This window comes from Mesocricetus auratus, unplaced genomic scaffold (assembly GCF_017639785.1).
Source record: "Mesocricetus auratus isolate SY011 unplaced genomic scaffold, BCM_Maur_2.0 Super-Scaffold_100007, whole genome shotgun sequence".
Lineage (NCBI taxonomy): Eukaryota > Metazoa > Chordata > Mammalia > Rodentia > Cricetidae > Mesocricetus > Mesocricetus auratus.
The window spans coordinates 79708567-79726228 of NW_024429191.1; the positions used below are offsets into that span (position 1 = coordinate 79708567).

The 17662-nt window shown below is 46.6% G+C and overlaps 2 protein-coding genes across 7 annotated transcripts in view; one reads left to right on the plus strand and one right to left on the minus strand.

Moving 5' to 3' along the window:
- Positions 1–6: 6 nt before the first annotated feature.
- Ccdc103 (coiled-coil domain containing 103) lies at positions 7–3074 on the minus strand. Of its 5 annotated transcripts, none has more exons than XM_040749810.1 (4): positions 2963–3074; positions 1614–1764; positions 1103–1235; positions 7–488 (listed from the first exon to the last, which is right to left on the minus strand). In XM_040749810.1, exons 2-4 carry the CDS (start codon positions 1754–1756, stop codon positions 63–65), a joined length of 702 nt encoding a protein of 233 aa, XP_040605744.1. In that variant the 5' UTR covers positions 1757–1764; positions 2963–3074; the 3' UTR covers positions 7–62. The 5 variants fall into 5 exon arrangements, with proteins under 5 accessions (XP_040605744.1, XP_040605745.1, XP_040605746.1 ...); XM_040749811.1 differs by lacking the exon at positions 2963–3074 and adding an exon at positions 2696–2928; XM_040749812.1 differs by lacking the exon at positions 2963–3074 and adding an exon at positions 2569–2632.
- Positions 3075–3274: 200 nt separating this feature from the next.
- Eftud2 (elongation factor Tu GTP binding domain containing 2) overlaps positions 3275–17662 on the plus strand; it is a 39539-nt gene continuing 25151 nt past the window's right edge. Inside the window, exons 1-5 of one of the 2 annotated variants that reach the window (XM_040749804.1) lie at positions 3275–3403; positions 7534–7642; positions 15143–15308; positions 16756–16834; positions 17261–17336. In XM_040749804.1, the coding sequence (XP_040605738.1) occupies positions 7538–7642; positions 15143–15308; positions 16756–16834; positions 17261–17336 (426 nt within the window). In that variant the 5' untranslated portion in view covers positions 3275–3403; positions 7534–7537. The remainder of the gene's footprint in view (positions 3404–7533; positions 7643–15142; positions 15309–16755; positions 16835–17260; positions 17337–17662) is intronic. The other variant, XM_040749805.1, reaches the window with a different exon arrangement.

Sequence of the window (17662 nt, forward strand, 5' to 3'; positions counted from 1 at the left end):
AGCAAGTCTTTTAAAAAAAAATGTTTTCTGAGACCGCTTGGGAATGCTGAGGGCAGCCAATCCTAACAGTGGATCCCATACAGACCTAGCAGCACTTGTAGGAGCCCCTCCTCTCCCTGTAGCCCAGAAAATGGCTCCTCCTGCATGGGTCTGGTGGTGTCCATGGCCTGCAACTTCTGAAACAAGAGCCGGCAGCTCTCTCTCTCCGCATGGCTCAGCAGGCTCAGGTTCAAGGGGAATCGCCCAGTGTTAGCCAAGCTGTGCAGAATCTCTAGCACTGCCTCCCGGTCACTTAGCCTCACATGCTCAGCTAGTGCCACCAGCAGCTCCCCAAGAAGTCCAAAGCCCACATCCATCTGGAAGAGGTGGCCCAGCTTAGGACCCCCAAGTTGAAGCAGGGCTTGGTAGCGCTCTGACCCACTTCTTAAGTGTCTCCGCCAATCACGGTAAAACTCTGCAGAGGTCGCAGGCTGGAAGGGTGATTTCTCCTGCATAACAAAAGGGAACAGGTGCAGAGCTCATCTTGCCACTCTGCAATTGGCATGGGGAGGGAGGGAATGAGTTTTCATCTTAGTGCTGCAATTGCTCTCTGAGCTCTAGGAAGGCTGGCCTCTGCGGCCTCATTTTCAGATGAGGGAGCTGGGGAGGCAGGAGGTGGTGGGCCCAAGGAATCCAGGCTATGATTTGAAGGTCTCCTTTGTACTGGGGTTTTCCTCCTGGGAAAGGAAACATAGCTCTTGGCCTTTTAGAGCAAACCAGAGCTTGCTCTGAAAAAAGTGGGGGAGTTTACGGTAAATCTGTGGCAGAGAAGAGGAAACTCAAAGTAAGTGCTGAAGGTCTGACAGGCTGGGTACCCCCTACCCTATACCACCACAGGCTTACAATACTGTTTGTTTACCACCGACCTGAGAAGGAATGTCAGAGGACTGCTGAGCTCAGTTCAACTTAGTCCCACCATCTAATTGCTGTTCTGGGATTAGGAAAAAAATCTTTCTGTTGGCTTCCCTGAGACATAAGGAAGTGGTATGTGTTGTAAAAAGACAGGGTCATAGCTTTAGCACAGAGAAATCCTCCGGGAGCAAAGAGGCTGGCCGGCACCTACCTGGGGTATTTCCGTGGCCACATCCTCAAAAGTCCTTTCCCTAGTAGTGTGACTGTTCCAGGGCACAATTCTTTTTCCTCCCATCTTGTCCTTCCGTTCCAGAGGTTTCAGGTGTGATGCCAGGACAATACCTCTGGGTCAGAGATAGAGATTGAAACCTAATGTTTCTCTAAGTGTGGGGCAACTATTTGGCTAGGCTTATTTACAGGAAGTAGGGCAACTACTACAACAGCAGCAGCAGCATAGATATCTAAAAGTACTCATGCACTTCAAATGGGCTAGACACTGTGCTCAGAGTCTTACATGCAGTAACTCAAACAACTGTGGCAGCCATTTCTCTCTTTTACAGACAGAGCTGAGTCTCAGATAGGTCAAGGAGCCTGGGTAAGATGTAGTAACAGAGGGTGGGGGCAGGACAGAAGCCCAGAATGATCTGAATCTAGACTGCTTGCTTTTAACTTCTGTAGGCCACCAGGAGAGAAGGGCCTGTTGAAAACAGCTGCAAGCCAACCTGAACTCCTCATAGGAAGGCACTCTTTGTTCAACTGCCCGTAGCTTGGCAGCATTCTCCCTTTTGTACTTCTCATCAGCAGCAAGTGCAGCCTGCAGCTCTTTCTCCAAAGCCTTGAAGTTGATTGCATCATTCTTTTCCATGGCAAGGCCTGGGGAGGCAAGAAGAATGCATATCAGCAGAGGGTTTGGTATCAGGGTGTAAAGATGATGCCTTGGGATTCTTTGCCAGAATGTGAAACAACCCAGAGCAATCCAATATGCGTCCTGGAATGCTACAGAAGTCTAGTTTCCTCCTTTAAAGATCAGATAGAATTGCATGGTGAAGGCATACTCAAGGCTTCTCACAGAAATCAGAGCAGAAAGCTTCCAGTTTGAAGTCTTAATTTTGTTCTCTGCTTCTAACACTATTTTAGATGCTAAGGGCTAGCACAGCAGTGGTAGAAGTTTGCCTAGCGAGTGCAAAACCTTGGGTTTGATGTCCAGCGTGATCACAAAGCAAGAAATCTGGGCATTTCAGCTGAGAAAGCACTGGGATCTCAGAATTCTGAAATTTCATTCTTTCATATAGGATTTCTCTATGGCATGTGTTGCCACAGAGGAGCGTGTGTATATACACACACACACCCCAGAACTCTTATTAGTCCTGAGCTCAAGGACAAATTTTCACACTTCGCTAGCTATTTTAAATGGAGGAAAAAATATTTTCACCTAAACCAAAGTCAATGACCAAGCAGGGAGTGAGTCGAGGGAAAGTGGCAGAAGGAAAAAGCTCAGTGGCTTCCATCCCCCCACCTCTCGAGGGGGGAGCTGAACGATCTACATTCCCCAAATCCCTGACCAACTGGAGGGCTACAGGCACAGGTTGTGTGGTGTGTGGCCACCACTCAAGTTCTAAGCCTCCCGGTATGATCTGACAGGCTGTTTTCACTGCAATCTATAAGAACCCTCTCTACCTCACAATCCTGGTGAGCCGGAGCTACAAATCGTAATTCACTCATGATCAGCCCTAGGGCAGGAAATGTGCTGATCCACAAGCAACTCCACAACCATCCCCGACTCCAACGAGGGAAAGTGGAATACCAATTGGGCAGTGTTAGCAAGCCAGCAACTGGACTCAAGTGTCTCGGATCGTATCCTTTTTTTTTTTTTTTGCAGGCGGGGTGTGTTGGTGAGAGGTGTCTCGCTATGTGATCCAGGTTGCTTTCTCCAGAACATCTGAGCTCATGATCTTTCCTCCAAGGCTCTGCCTCGGGAGCAGGTGAGACTTCCACCTCCGTGACAAGTTCTAAGCTTTCCCAGTCATCGAATGACTAGAACAACTCCCTTTAGTCTGCCCTAGACCCTCACCTAGCAGACCCAGTCTTGGACTCCTTGCTTTCTTGGGGGGGAAAAATCTCTGATCTGTTTGAACGCCTGTGACTCGCCCTCCCAACAGCGGTAGTCGCCTAGCAACGGCTCCACTAGCCTGCCCACGTGGCCCGCCCGAAGGCCCTCCCTTTCAGGGTGTCCCAAGGCGCCTGATCAGATGCGTGAGTCCTCCGGCCTTGCTTTTCTTTGGAGCAATTCACGCTTTGTTTTGAGGACCGACAAGTTGGTCTTTCCCGTTTCTGTCGCCGAGGCCCGCATTCCTCGAAGCTGTTCTTCAGGCAGAGGGTGTCCACCGAGACGAAGCGGGCGGGCGACGCGCTTGGGGTCCTTCCTGGCGACTGGCGCCGGCGTTGTCGTGGCGTGCTGCGGAAGCGCGGGCTCAGGCTGCGGACCAGGAGTGCTCGGTTGAGCAGGCGGCGGGTGAGTTGGCCCGGGAAGGGTTCTCTGGGAGGTTGAGACACGGGAGAACAGGAGCTTGGGAAGAGGCGATTTGTATAATATTTATATCTCTTTTCGCTTCACACGGGTAAATTGAAGTCTGGAGTAGGAAAGGAAGTGAAAGCCACCCTCCCGCCTCCAACACACGCACACACCGGTGATTCCGGGGTTTCCTCGATGCCCTGCATGGTTAAAATCCTGTCCCTAGGTAGAGGTGGCGCTCTAACGACCCAGACCCCTGCCACTCCCCCTTCCCTCGGTGCCTCCTTCACCTCCAAGCTTTCTCGATCTTCTAAATTTTCGGCATCCGAGCTGACTGTGATGGCTAGTGCGTATTTCTTCCGCTCTGGAGATCGAGGCAGGAAGATTGCTGCAGGTTCAAGGCCAGCCTAGGCTAAACCGTTGACAGAAAAGATTCAGCATTCCTTTCAGAATCTGCGTTGTAGCGGGAAGATGCATGTTTAGTATTTAGAAACTAGCTTTGCTTAACTAAACATGTCATTAATTCACCCCCCCAAAAAAAACCAACAAAACTTGTTGAGGGCCTATTGATGGTCTATTTTGTGCTATGCGTTATTTTTTTTTTTGCTTCGATTTTTTTTTTTTTTTTTTTTTGGTTTTTCGAGACAGGGTTTCTCTGTGGCTTTGGAAGCTGTCCTGGAACTCGCTCTGTAGACCAGGCTGGCCTCGAACTCACAGAGATCCGCCTGCCTCTGCCTCCCGAGTGCTGGGATTAAAGGCGTGCGCCACCAACGCCCGGCTTGCTTCGATTTTTTTATTAACGTTTATCAGTAGCAAATGTACACAACTGTTCCCCAAGTATTGTTCAAGCAAGGCTTTGGCTGAGGAGTAAGTGGTTGAGTTTTGGAAGAGTGTGAGGCCCAGGATTTGATCCTAAGCACCTTAGCACACAAATCAGTGTAAGGGGGGCTTGGCAGGTGTATATATGGGGAATGTTTAGAGTGACAAATAGGTGATATTAAAGGAGAAATTTGAGTTAAATGAGTTAACAATATATAAATAGCCAGAGTGACAAGTATCATGATTCTGGGGCAGAAATGAGCCTGGCTTATTCAGTAAGCAACTTTCTGTAAAAGTTTGTGCCATCACTTGATGAGAGTCTTTTTTTTTTTTTTTTTTTTTTTGGTTATTTCGAGACAGGGTTTCTCTGTGGCTTTGGAGACTGTCCTGGAACTCGCTCTGTAGACCAGGCTGGCCTGGAACTCACAGAGATCCGCCTGCCTCTGCCTCCCGAGTGCTGGGATTAAAGGCGTGCGCCACCAACGCCCGGCAATGAGAGTCTTGGGAGAATGAAATGAACATAAGTGTGGTAACTTCTTAGAAATAAGAACAACACATATAATCAGTTTTCATAATGAGTTACATTTAATTGCCAGTGATTAGCACTCTTTGTATCTCTCCTTGAGGTATTCGGTCTACTACAAAAAATACCAGAATTTCAAACCTAAACATTCCATTCAGTTAACATTGTAATTGTTTTTGCAGAGTGCTGTCTGGGGTTTCTGGCAGGTGAGCACAAAGGAGCTCAGGGATTCTCATACTCAGGGTTGGTCACATTTTATGCTGACCCACATTGATTGTTTGGTTTGGTTTGGTTTGTGTTTTCAAGACAGGGTTTCTTTGTGTAGCCCTGGTCATCCTGGAACTTGCTGTGTAGACCAGGTTGGCCTTGAATTCAGAGATCCACCTGCTTTTGCCTCCCAAGTGCTGGGATTAAAGTTGTGCGCCACCATCACCACCCAGCAGTTGTTGCTGTTGGTTTGTTTGGTTTCTTTTGTTTTGTTTTTTGTTTGTTTTTGTTTTTTCGAGGCAGGATTTCTCTGTATTTTGGAGGCTGTCCTGGAACTCGCTCTGTAGACCAGGCTGCCCTTGAACTCACAGAGATCCACCTGCCTCTGTCTCCCGAGTGCTGGGATTAAAGGCATGCACCACCAACGCCCGGCTTGCTGTTGTTTTTTGAGACAGGGTCTCTCACATCTCAGGGTGGCCTCTAGCTCCCTATGTAGGGTTACAGGGGTAAGACTCCATGCCCAGCTAATCATACTGTGTGTGTGTGTGTGTGTGTGTGTGTGTGTGTGTAGAGTGAGGGTGCAAACGTGTTGTAGCATGCAGGCGGAAGTCAGAGGCCAGCCTTCAGGATTTGGTCCTCATCTTTTGACCTGTTTTGAGATACGATCTCCTGTCACTGCCAGCACCAGGCTAGCTGACTCTTGAGCTGCAAGAGAATCCTTCTGCTTTCCATTTCCCACTGGCCTTCTAGGATTATGGACACTTGTGCAAATGCATCTGGCTTTTTCCTGGGTTTTCAGGGTTGAACTCAGGTTGCATAGCAAGTGCTTTTACCCACTGAACCATCTTCTTGGTGCCTTTAAGAGGTTTTATGCCATGATTATTCACTCCATTTTTTTTACTTAAACTAATACATAGAGAGGTGAAGTAACTTCTAAGTAACCTCTTCGTTGTTAGAGATGAGGTTAAGGGATGAGTTAAGATCTTTAACCCCTGAGGCCTAGTGCTTTTCCATACATTAGTTTTTGCTGCTTGCAAGCTGTAGAGTTGTTGGTGGGAATAATAGCCAAATAGCATTTGGGATAGAAAATACTGATGAAAGTGCAAGTTATCGTGTCAAGGAGCAATGAGACATTGGAGGTCTAGGAAAACTGGGAAGCGGTAAGATTTAAACAGTTCTTTTGAACAGCATTTCAATATTTGAAGTGAGGAAAAAAACACAGTTCTTACTCATTATAAGGGAAAATGAGTGATTTTATAATGAAAAACCTGCCAGCTGCCACCTTAATTGAGGGATCAAAGTTAGCACCAATAAGAACAAGTTGAAATTATGTACCCAAAAGAGCACAGCATCCCTGCGTGATATCCTTGTTCTGGATGGGTAATCTGAGTGTAACAGGCAGGCAAAAGCACATGAAGGGACATTGTACAAAATCATGGATTTGTAATCTCCAAAAGCGTCAGGACGTAAAAACCCAAGACTAAAAAACTGTTGTAAAGCTGCCTCGGTGTGAGCATATATGATCCTGGTTTGCATCCTTGGCTGGCAGTTCATTTTTGAAACAGTTTGTCAAACTCGATGGGGCCTGTGTATTAGGTAGAATAACCTGCCAGAATTAATTTCCTGATTCTGATGGCTGTATTGCGATATTTTGAGAATGTTAGCATTAAAAAAGGAAGTGAGAGGGTGGAGAAAGACTCAGCAGTTAAGGGCACTTGCTAGGCAGTCAGGAAGACTAGAGGTCAGATGCTGGTACCTATGTGACAATGCTAGTGTTCCCCAAAGGATCGGATGCTGTCTTTGATACATGTGCATAAACTCATGCATAGATACACACAGACATGCACAAACACATAAACTTAATAAATTTAGACGGGGTGGTGGACTGGCCATGAGTTGTATACCTGTTAATGTCAGTTTAGAAGACAGAGGCAGAAGGATTTAGAGTTTAAGACCAACTTGGGTAACAGTGAGAGCCTGGCTGTCTTTAAAATTAAAAAGAAAGCCAGGTGGGAAAGGAGAGATGGCTCGATGGTTAAGAGCACTGGCTGCCCTTTCAAAGAACCCAGGGTCCATTCTCACTATCCACATGTTAGCTTACACCCAGCCTATAATTTCAATTTCCGGGGATCTGACTCCCTCTTCTGGTTTCTGTGGGCTTCATGTCTAGGAACATGGTACACAAACATACATGCAGGCAAATACCTATACACAGAAAATGAAAATAAATAAAAAATTTTAAATAAATAAAACAAAACCAGGCATAGGGCATAAGTTTGTTATCCCAGCACTTAGAGGCTAAGGCAGTAAGATCAGGAGTTCAAGACCAATGTGGGCTATATGGGATTTGAGGCCAGTTTGGGCAACAAAAGGCCCTGTCGCTAAGTAAATAAAGTGAAGAGGGTGGGGTGTGTAAATAGATACAATGAATAGGACAGAGAGTGGAGAAAGTACTGGGCTCTGGGGAGATTCTTGAGCAGGTTGGTTAGTCACAGGTCAGCTGCTGACGGCATGGTATGTAGGGGTCAGGGTGGGATGCTCTCAGGACTTCAGACCCTGACTCTTCTCTCTTGAATTTTAGCATCATGGATACTGACTTGTATGATGAATTTGGGAATTATATTGGACCAGAGCTTGATTCTGATGAAGATGACGATGAATTGGGAAGAGAGACAAAAGATCTTGATGAGGTAAAACAAACATGGTGTTTTACTTTTACTTTTCTCTTTTCCTTGGGTCATTGAGGCAGGTTTCTCTGTGTAACAGCTCTGGCTGTCCTGGAACTCGCTTTGTAGACCACCCTGGCCTCAAACTCATAGAGCTCTATCTGCCTTTGCCTCCCACAGTCCAGCTAAACATTGTTTTCTTTATCCCTCTCCTTTTAAAAACCATTCTCCTGTAATAACCTGCATGTATTTCTAATGTTACCTTTTTTTTTTTTTTTTCGAGACAGGGTTTCTCTGTATTGTTTTGGAGGCTGTCAGTCCAGCCCGGCCTCAAACTCACAGAGATCCGCCTGCCTCTGCCTCCTGAGTGCTGGGATTAAAGGCGTGTGCCACCACCGCCCGGCCTAATGTTACCTTTTTTATAACATTACTTATTGGGATTTTATATTGGCCCCTAAAAGTTCAGAGGGAATATCAAAGCGTTTCATTCATGAGGTGGTTTTAGAATCTGAGCTCTAGTATTTGTTCTGTAATAACTCCTCTAGTTCCTTGCAGTATGTCTTGACGATCATGAGCAATCCCAGTTTAGGATGGGAAGCCAGCTATGTTGGTGCATCTGCACTTGCAACTCCCTGTGAGCTCTGATTTTAAAAGGCATACGAAGCTGTATAGTGGTAGCACACACCTTTAATCCCAGCACTCGGGAGGCAGAGGCAGGCAGATCTCTGTGAGTTCAAGGCTAGCCTGGTCTACAGAATGAGTTCCAGGACAGCCAGAGCTGCACAGAGAAACCTACTTGGATAGAAAAAGAAAAAAAAAAGAAGCATACAAAAGGAGGGTATAGATTCCTATTCCAGTTTAGGAGAGGAGTTAAAGTCCAGAATAGTTTGAGGCTTGCAAAGGTACTTTATTATAAAGCCAGGAATGTTATGTGATCCCACCATGTAGAAATGGAGGCGGGTAATAAGAGTTCAAAGTTAGCCTCAGTTTCATAATTAGTTTGAGGCAAGCCTGGACTACGTGAGATCCTGTCTCCAAAATATAGCTCTAAAGAATTAGTAAAAAGATTTTTTTTAAACAAATATCTGACAAAAACCAACTAAAGGAGTGTCAGTGAGGAGGCCTAGGTAATCTACTGAGCCTTGGGCAGCAGATCAGTACCCATCCCGAGTATACACACGGACTTTGGACTCCCATAGAACAATGTGAGGTGCACTCTCACCCTGAACTCTTGGGGAAGGGTCTAGGCCCTGCACTATATGAAATGACAGACTATGGACACCCCCATGGAGGGTCTCACCCTCCCTGGGGGAATGAGGGGATAATGGGGGGATTGGGGGGAGGGCACAGGAGGAGGGGAGGGAAAGGGAGAGGGACCTGGAACTGACTTGTGAAGCAACCTTGTTTCTTATCTAAATTTAAACTGAAAAATAAATAAAAAAAAAAAACCAACTAAAGTAGAAAGGATTTATGGCTCATGATTTGGAGGACTTCAGTGGCTCATGGTGGAGAACACATGACAGCAGTTGGTTCTGTGACAGCTAGTTATTCACATCTCAGGACACTAGGAAGCAAGAAAGGACAGAAGCCAGAGCCAGACTGTAAGCCTCAAGACTCCACCCTCCTAATGCTCCACAAGCCGAAAATAGTACCACCAACTGGAACCAGGGGTTCAAACACGAGCGAGTGAGAGACATTTGCATTCAAATGGCAACAGGCACCCAAAGGGACTTTAATGTTTTAGCATTATTCAGAACATGACGAGTAAAACAGATTTAAAGAAAGTAGAGTCTTTTGGGGAAGAATTATTTCAGTGGGAATAAGAAATGGGTTGGGTGAGAACAACTAGCTCCATTATATAGATGTATAAAACTGTCAATCAATGAAGACAGATTTATCCCGTTTCTTGGCAGTTAGTAAGGAGATAAGATATTCTTGGGACAGCAGAAGATGGGAGCAGAGTTCTGGCTGCCCGTCAGCCTCTGTAAAGGGCAATGTTGCTCAAGCTAGAAAAAAATATTCACTAGAGAAAAGGAATTTGAAGCTGCTTGTAGGGGTAGTGAAAGGGGGGTGGCTTGCATCTTCAGTGTTCAGGTCTGCAGGTCCAGGTGAGTCGCACCCTAAGGGGTGTTAGGAAATGTTGAAGAGGTAAGCTGAGAGTCACTGGGAACATACTTCAGAGGTAGAGTACTTCCCTAGTGTGCACGACAAACCCCAGATTCAGTCCTTAGCACTGCCAAGATGGAGGGTGGAGAGGAGAGACCACAGAAGAAAAAAATAAGTAATTCATCTTAAAATGGGATTAGAGCCAGGGGTGGTAGTACACATCTTTATTCCTAGTAACTGAGAGGCAGAGGCAGGTGGATCTCTGTGAGTTCAAGGTCAGCCTGGACTACATACTGAGTTCTAGAGTAGTTTTTAGAGTAGTCTCTAAAAAGTAAACAAAAAATGGAGGTAGGATCTTAAGATTGGTAGTGTGATCTGTATTCATGTAGAAGCAGTGCAGGGATGGTTTTGAGGGGCCCCAGGTTGAAGCAGCATCTTACAGTGTAATCCCAGCCATCCTCAAATGTGTGACAGTTTTCGAGGCTCACACGTATAAGCTACAGGAAAGTAATTTTAGGACCTGGAGAGATGGGTCAGTGGTTAACAGCACTTGCTGCTCTTTCAGAGGACTTGGGTTCAGTTTCTAGCACACATTGGGTGAGTCACAACCACCTGATATAAAAATAAATAAAAATAAAGTTTTGGGGTTTATTTTTGTTGTTATTTATTTTTGTTTTTTTCACAACAGGGTTTCTCTGTGCAACAGCCCTGGCTGTCCTGGATCTCGCACTTGTAGACCAGGCTGACTTCCAACTCACAGAGATCCGCCTGCCTCTGCCTCCCGAGTGCTGGGATTAAAGGTGTGCGCCACCAACGCCCGGCTATTTTATATTTTTTTAAAGATTTATTTGTGTATTATGTATAGTGTTTGCCTACATGCCTGCAGGCCAGAAGAGGGCACCAGATCTCATTACAGATGGTTGTGAGCCACCATGTGATTGCTGGGAATTGAACTCAGTACCCCTGGAAGATTGGCTAGTGCTCTTAACCTCTGCACCATCTCTCCAGCCCTATTTTGATTTTTTTTAAAGAGACAGGTTCTCACACTGCAGTCCAGACTGGCTTAGAAATTGTTAAGTAGCCCAGAATGGCAGTGAACTCATGATTGGCCTTGACTCCCAGGTTCTGGGTTTATAGGTTTGACTCTTAAGTTCTGCGTTGAAGTATGTAGCAGTAAAGGGAAGCATGTGATTTTGCTAATGGAGATGTGCATAGGATTTAGGAGCTTGTTGGTCATGGTAGCACATGCCTGTAATCCTAGCAGTTGAAAAGTAGGAGGATCACAATTTCAAGGCCACCTTGAACTGAAGAGTGAAACCATGTCTTTTTATTTATTTTTTAAAGATTTATTATGTATACAGTATCTGCTTGCATGTATGCCTGCATGCCAAAAGAGAGCACCAGATCTCATTATAGATGGTTGTGAGCCAGCATGTGGTTGCTGGGAATTGAACTCTGGTCCTCTGGAAGATCAGCCAGTGCTCTTAACCTCTGAGCCATATCTCCAGCCCTGAAACTCTGTCTTAAAAAACAAAAAGATGTGGGCCTATACCTTTGATCTCAGTACTTGGAAGCAGAGACAGGCAGATCTCTGTGAGTTCAAGGATAGCCTAGGCTACATATACAGAGAAACCCTGTCTCAAAAAAACCAAAGCAAAACAAGCTGTTTGGAGCTCTAATGCATAAGAGTTTGTAAGAATGGTCTGCAGGTAGCCTGTAACCGGTAAACCATTGTACAGATCACCAAAGTCTAGTCCTTAGAGGACCACTGTGGGTTTGAAGCACAGGAGGTGGCTAGAAAGTTGAAGGCCTTGCATGGAAAACTAGGAGTAAGAGCCAGATGTTGTGGCACACACCTTTAATTCCAGCAGAGGCCAAGGCTGCCAGATTTCTATGAGTTCAAGGCCAGCTTGGTTCATAAGTGAGTTCCAAGACAGCCAGGGGTACACAGTGAGACCCTGTCTCAAAAGAAAAAACTGAGAGCAAGGGATGACATGGCCAAAGCAAGATGCTGGCTTCCTTCCTTCCTTCCTTCCGTGAGAGGAAGTTGGAGGCCTGACAGCCCGTCAGCGTTCATCACAGAGCTACCAGCATGCACGTGAAGATGTGGGGTTGGGCCACTGCTTGAGTGTGAGGGAAGCCGAGGTACCTAGAGCGGTGCTGCTTGTTAACAGACAGAAGGGATACTGAAAGGGTGCTCCTTAGCTTTAGCTTAGGCTTGTTTGAGCTCCTGCTGATGCTCAGGTGGAGAGTCCAAGTTATTACAGAAAAGCCCACAGTTACATCCCTAATGCCTTCAGGTGTATGGGGCAGAAGAGTGGCTCGGTAGCTATTTTGGAGCCGTTACCAGTAGGATGTTTGGCTGCTGGCAGAGCTGATGTAATGTCAGGCTGCTTTAGTAGAAGTAGAACACGCAGACGGCAGGAGGTAGCCAGGCAGCCCACCACTGGAGGTGCTTGCAGGCTTTTAAAAAACTGGTCGACATTTTAGATTTTGTGTGAAGGAAAACAAACACCCACCACTGTCTCTACCCACCTCACACACAGGATGCCTTCCGCTCTGTTCTTATGGATGAATTGTTTCCAGTCAGCTAAGCCCCACCCCCACCCCTCGCCACTCAAGACCTTCACCAGCACTTCTCCTTCCCCTCTCTGGTGGGTCATCCCAGTCCATGTACAAAACCTTCCATCTGGGTATGGCCGTGCAGCCGTTAATCAATCCCAGCAGTCGGGAGGCAGAGGCCCAGGATCTCTGTAAGTTTGAGGCCAGCTTAATCTGTGGCCAGAACTACATAATAGAGAGATCATGACTCAAAAAAACCAAACAAACCTCACACACAAAAGCCCCTTTGCTTGTAATCCCAGCTGCTCAGGAAGCTGAGGAAGGAAGTTCAGTGCCAACCTGGGCAGCTTAGTGAGACCCTGTCACTAAAATAAGGTAGCATTTGTCTAGTGTGTGTGATGGCCTGGGTTCCGATTCTGATACTACCCAGCCCTCTGTGACTCCACGCTGCCTCAGGTACCCTCTGTTTCCTAGCCTCCCGTTTGCTCTCTCACTCACTCCCCTATCCTGCTCCCTGGACACTGTTTTGTCAAAGTCACCAGTGATGTTGGCCTGCCAACCCCAAAGTCTCACTTGACCTGCCTGCAGCATCGGGTGAGCTGATCACTCCCTCGTGTGCTCTCGTCCCGTGTTTCCCAGAGAGGCCCCTGGCTTTTTTTTACACTCGTGACCGTCCTTTCTTAGTCTTTACTGATGGCTTCTCATCTCCTAGGCCTCCAGATGCCAGCATGCTGAGAGTTACATGTTTGTTTTTCAAAACAGGGTTTCTCTGTAGCCTTGACTGTCTTGGGACTTGCTCTGTAAACCAGGCTGACCTTGAACTCTCAGAGATCAGCTTGCCTCTGCCTTCCCAGTGCTGGGATTAAAGATGTGTGCCACCACTGCCTGGCCTGGATTTCCATCTTTCCACCTCTCCTTCATCCCCATACACTGTGCTGGCCGGTCATTGTGTGCAGAGACTTTGGGTCTCTGTCTTCTGACTTTTCTCTTGAGCCTCAGCCTTATGTGTCCTGCATCTGACTTGGCTTCTCTCCTTGACGCTTGATGGAGGCTCTCAATTGTAGCGAGTCTGCCAAATTCTGAGGCCCTCCCCATACTGCTCTTAAATTCTTCCTCATCCCTGTAAAAAGAACAGTGCCATGCTCCAGTTTCTCATGTCAGAGACCCCCTCCCTCTCCTTGAGCATTCTTTCATTTACTAGCGAGCACTTGATTGTACACAGTATTTCTAGGATGCAGCCTCTTCTTACACTTTCACAGCCGCCACTGTGCAAGCCACTGTCTCATTACCAAATCTGTGCAGTAGACTCCTAACCAGTCTTCCTTTTAGGGTGTTCTCAGGGTGAGAAACAGACCGGGTCGTCCCTGTCCTCCAACACACAATGCTGAGCTTTGAACCCAAGGCACTGAGCTATAACTGCTGATACAGATTACCCTAATTGAAACCATTATTCTAGAAAGTCAAGTCAGGACCGAGGACAATGGCTCAGTTGCTGTATGTTGTAGCATTATGCACACAGGTGATGTGTGTATTTCATTTCTTTTTATTGGTAAATACTGTTTTGTATGAAAGGAGTATATTTCACTACCCAATCATAAATTGGTCTACATTGGGGTTTCTAGTTTTGTTTTTGTTTTTGCTATTATGAATAGTGCTACCTAATTATTTGGAAGTCTTTGTACATCGGTGATTTTGTGTATTTGAGGTTGATACTTGTACCAGCTATTTTTATGTCAACTTGACACAAGCTAGAGTCCTCTTAAAAGAGGAAACCTCAATTGAGAAAATGTCCCCACCATACTGGCCTGTGGGCAAGCCTGTGGTACATTTTCTTTGTTGATGTGGGAGGGCCCAGCTCACTGTGGGCAGTGTCGCCCCTGGGCTGGTGGTCCTGGGTGCTATGAGAAAGTGGGCTGAGCATTCTGTTCCCGTGAGTCCTTCTCAGCTCCTGTCTCCAGGTGGTGCCCTGCCTTCCCTCAGTAGTGGACCGTGATGTGGAAGTGTAAGCAGATGGTCATGATGTTTTATCACAGCAATAGAATACCTGTAATCCCAGCACTTGGGAGGCAGAGGCAGGTGGATTTCTGTGAGTTCAAGGACAGCCAGGGCTACACAGAGAAACCCTGTCTTGAAAAACCAAACAAGCAGACAAACAAAATAGCAGCCCTACGCTGTTTAGGACTAGAATTGCTTGACTGTGTTTCATATCATGTCGAGAGCCTTTGAAAAGCTTCCCATAGCAGCACCACCCTCCCCACTCACAGCAGTGAGGACCGCAGGGTTTCATGCTCTTGTCAGCGTCTGTTACTGTCTGTAACCAAGTGAATTTTCCAAAATTAGTTTTGTCAATCAGTTAAAAGTGTGCGTTTGTGTCTAATTTCTACCTCTGGCCCTTGGAGAAAATGGGGCTTTCTGTTTGATTTTTCATAATTGGTTGCGTTGTAATGAGCTGTTGGTTTTCTTCAGCCTCCATCCACTGTGGCCAGCGATCCCATGATTCCATTAAGAGAGTTGCCATGACCAAGGTCCCCAGTGTCCTTGAGTGCAGGGTCTTCCCAGTCAGCCCCAGTGTCCTTGAGTGGAAGGTCTTCCCAGTCAGTCCCAGTGTCCTTGAGTGCAGGGTCTTCCCAGTCAGCCCCAGTGTCCTTGAGTGGAAGGTCTTCCCAGTCAGCCCCAGTGTCCTTGAGTGCAGGGTCTTCCCAGTCAGCCCCAGTGTCCTTGAGTGGAAGGTCTTCCCAGTCAGCCCCAGTGTCCCTTGAGTGCAGGGTCTTCCCAGTCAGCTCTTCCACAGAAGGCAGCCGTTAGGTGTCAAGCAGGAAAAGGTCCCCTGCTGTCCTCCCTGTCTGTTGCCTTTAGATGGATGATGATGAGGACGAGGATGACGTTGGAGAGCACGATGACGACCACCCTGGGATGGAGGTTGTGCTGCATGAGGACAAGAAGTACTACCCCACAGCTGAGGAGGTGTACGGCCCCGAGGTGGAGACCATAGTTCAGGAGGAGGACACGCAGCCTCTCACAGGTATGGCTGAGGAAACTGTGCCTAGCTGTCAGCAAATCTTCACAGTTCAGTGAATGAATTGGGTGTTTTGTTTTGTTTTTTTCCGAGACAGGGTTTCTCTGTATTGTTTTAGGGCCTGTCCTGGAACCTGCTCTGTATACCAAGATGGTCTCGAACTCACAGAGATTCGCCTGTACCACCAATGCCCTGCAGAATTTCTAGTGTTGTTTATGGATTCAGATTCAATTATCTTTGTTTTAATATTCAGCAAAACTCTCTTTCTCTCTCTCTCTCTCTCTCTTTTTTTTTTTTTTTTTGAGACAGAGTTTCTGGCTGTCCTGGAACTCACTCTGTAGACTATGCTGGCCCCAAACTCAGAGATCCACCTGCCTCTGCCTCCTCAGTGTTGGGATTAAAGGGATGCGCCACCACCACCCGGCAAAAACAAAGAAGTGTTATTAGTACTTTTGATCTTTGGCTCAGGTCAGTTAAGAGCACTGCTTACAGAGGATACAGGCTCAATTCCAAGCACCCAGGTGGCAGCTCACACCCGTCTGTACTCACAGAAGACGATCCAGTGCTCTCGATCCAGTGCTCTCGATCCAGTGCTCTCTTCTGACTTCTGAGGGCACCAGGCACACACGTGGTGTACAGATGTGCACATAGGCAAAGCACCCAGACACATGAAACAAAATAAATGAATATATATATAGAGAGAGGGAGGGAGAGAGAAGAGTTAGTGCTTTATCTACTTCTTGGTGCTTAAAAACTGGTCTCTAGGGCTGGAGAGATGGCTCAAAGGCTAAGAGCACTGGCTGTTCTTCCAGAGTTCATGAGTTCAATTCCCATCTATAACGAGATCTGGTGCCCTCTTCTGGTGTGCAGGCAAACATGTAGGTAGAACACTGTATACGTAATAAATAAAAATCTTTAAAAAAGAAAACAAACTGGGCGGTGGTGGCGCACGCCTTTAATCCCAGCACTCAGGAGGCAGAGGCAGGCGGATCTCTGTGAGTTCAAGACCAGCCTGATCTACAAGAGCTAGTTCCAGGACAGCCTCCAAAGCCACACACAAACCTTGTCTCGAAAAACCAAACAAACAAACAAAAACTTGTCTGTTTTCTCCGATTTCCCATGCAAATTCCAGCCCTCTCAGCAGTCCTCAAGTGCTTATTGTCCAGCTCTTGATAGTGGTTCTGGAAATGGATTCCATTTAAAGTGTAAAGAGACTTGGAGTTTTTGTGTCTATTGTCTCACTGTACCACACCAGATAAGCTTCATGCTCTCCCGTGAGCAGTTCAAGGATGAAATAGCATTCCCCAGCTGTCAACGTGAGCGACAGATCCATGAGAATATAACAAATTGGTGTTATATATCATGCACTCGAAAGCCCAGTCCAGCTGACTCTAGCTCTGCATTTTTGGTTTATACCTAACTACATGTCACTACTTTTCTTTTTTCTTCCTAGAACCCATTATAAAGCCAGTGAAAACCAAGAAATTCACTCTGATGGAGCAGACGTTGCCTGTCACGGTGTATGAGATGGAGTAAGTTACGAGGCCTCAGTTTCTGAAGAAGCAGTGCAGCCATCTTTTTAAGGCAGGAGATTACAGATGTGATGCACCGTTTTACTGTTGAAATCCCTGTAAGGATCAGTGTGATGGCTCAGTGGGAGAGACAGGTCTTACAACCTAAGTTTATTCCTGAGACCCACATGGCAGGAGAGAACCAGGTTCCAAACCTGTTCCAACCTCCGTGCACACTCTGTGATGCACGCATGTGCCTTTCACCTTTCTGGGTTGTGTCATCTCCGGGGCACCCCAGCCAGGGCTGTAGATGCAGTTATTCTGCCTCTGGGTATTCTGCAGTTGGACTGAAAGTTCTTCCTGGCTGAAAATAGCTGAAACACCTTGGTGCTACCCTGTTGGGGGAACTTTTTTCATATTCCCTTTTCCCTGCCTTTCTCCATCCAGTTTCTTAGCTGATCTGATGGACAACTCAGAGCTCATCCGAAACGTGACCCTGTGTGGCCATCTCCACCACGGCAAGGTGAGACTGTTCTGCTTCTTGGAACAGGATTTCTCTTTGTACCTGTTCATCTTCTGAGCTCTTAGAGTCACTGAGATGGAAGATTGAAGTCCTTAGGCTAGCTGGGTGGTTGGTGGGACAGTAACACTCCCTTCATAGGGAACTGTCATGAACTCCAGCATTTCTGCGCCTGTTCCTAAGCCGCTTACATGCCTGAGCAGTGTGCTTACATCTGGACAGAGAAGGGGAAATTAAGCCTTACTTTGATTTTTATAACCTTTTTTATAACCTTTTATTTCCTGAGGGAGGTCTTCCCAAGAATGGTTTCATGTTTTATTGAAAAATCT

Coding starts and splice junctions, on each gene's coding strand:
- Ccdc103 (XM_040749810.1), bottom strand. CDS start 1,756: ATGGAAAAGAATGATGCAATCAACTTCAAGGCTTTGGAGAAAGAGCTG. Junction 1,236..1,613: donor CCTTCCTATGAGGAGTTCAG/GTTGGCTTGCAG, acceptor TCTCTGACCCAG/AGGTATTGTCCTGGCATCAC. Junction 489..1,102: donor TGGCCACGGAAATACCCCAG/GTAGGTGCCGGC, acceptor TTTGTTATGCAG/GAGAAATCACCCTTCCAGCC.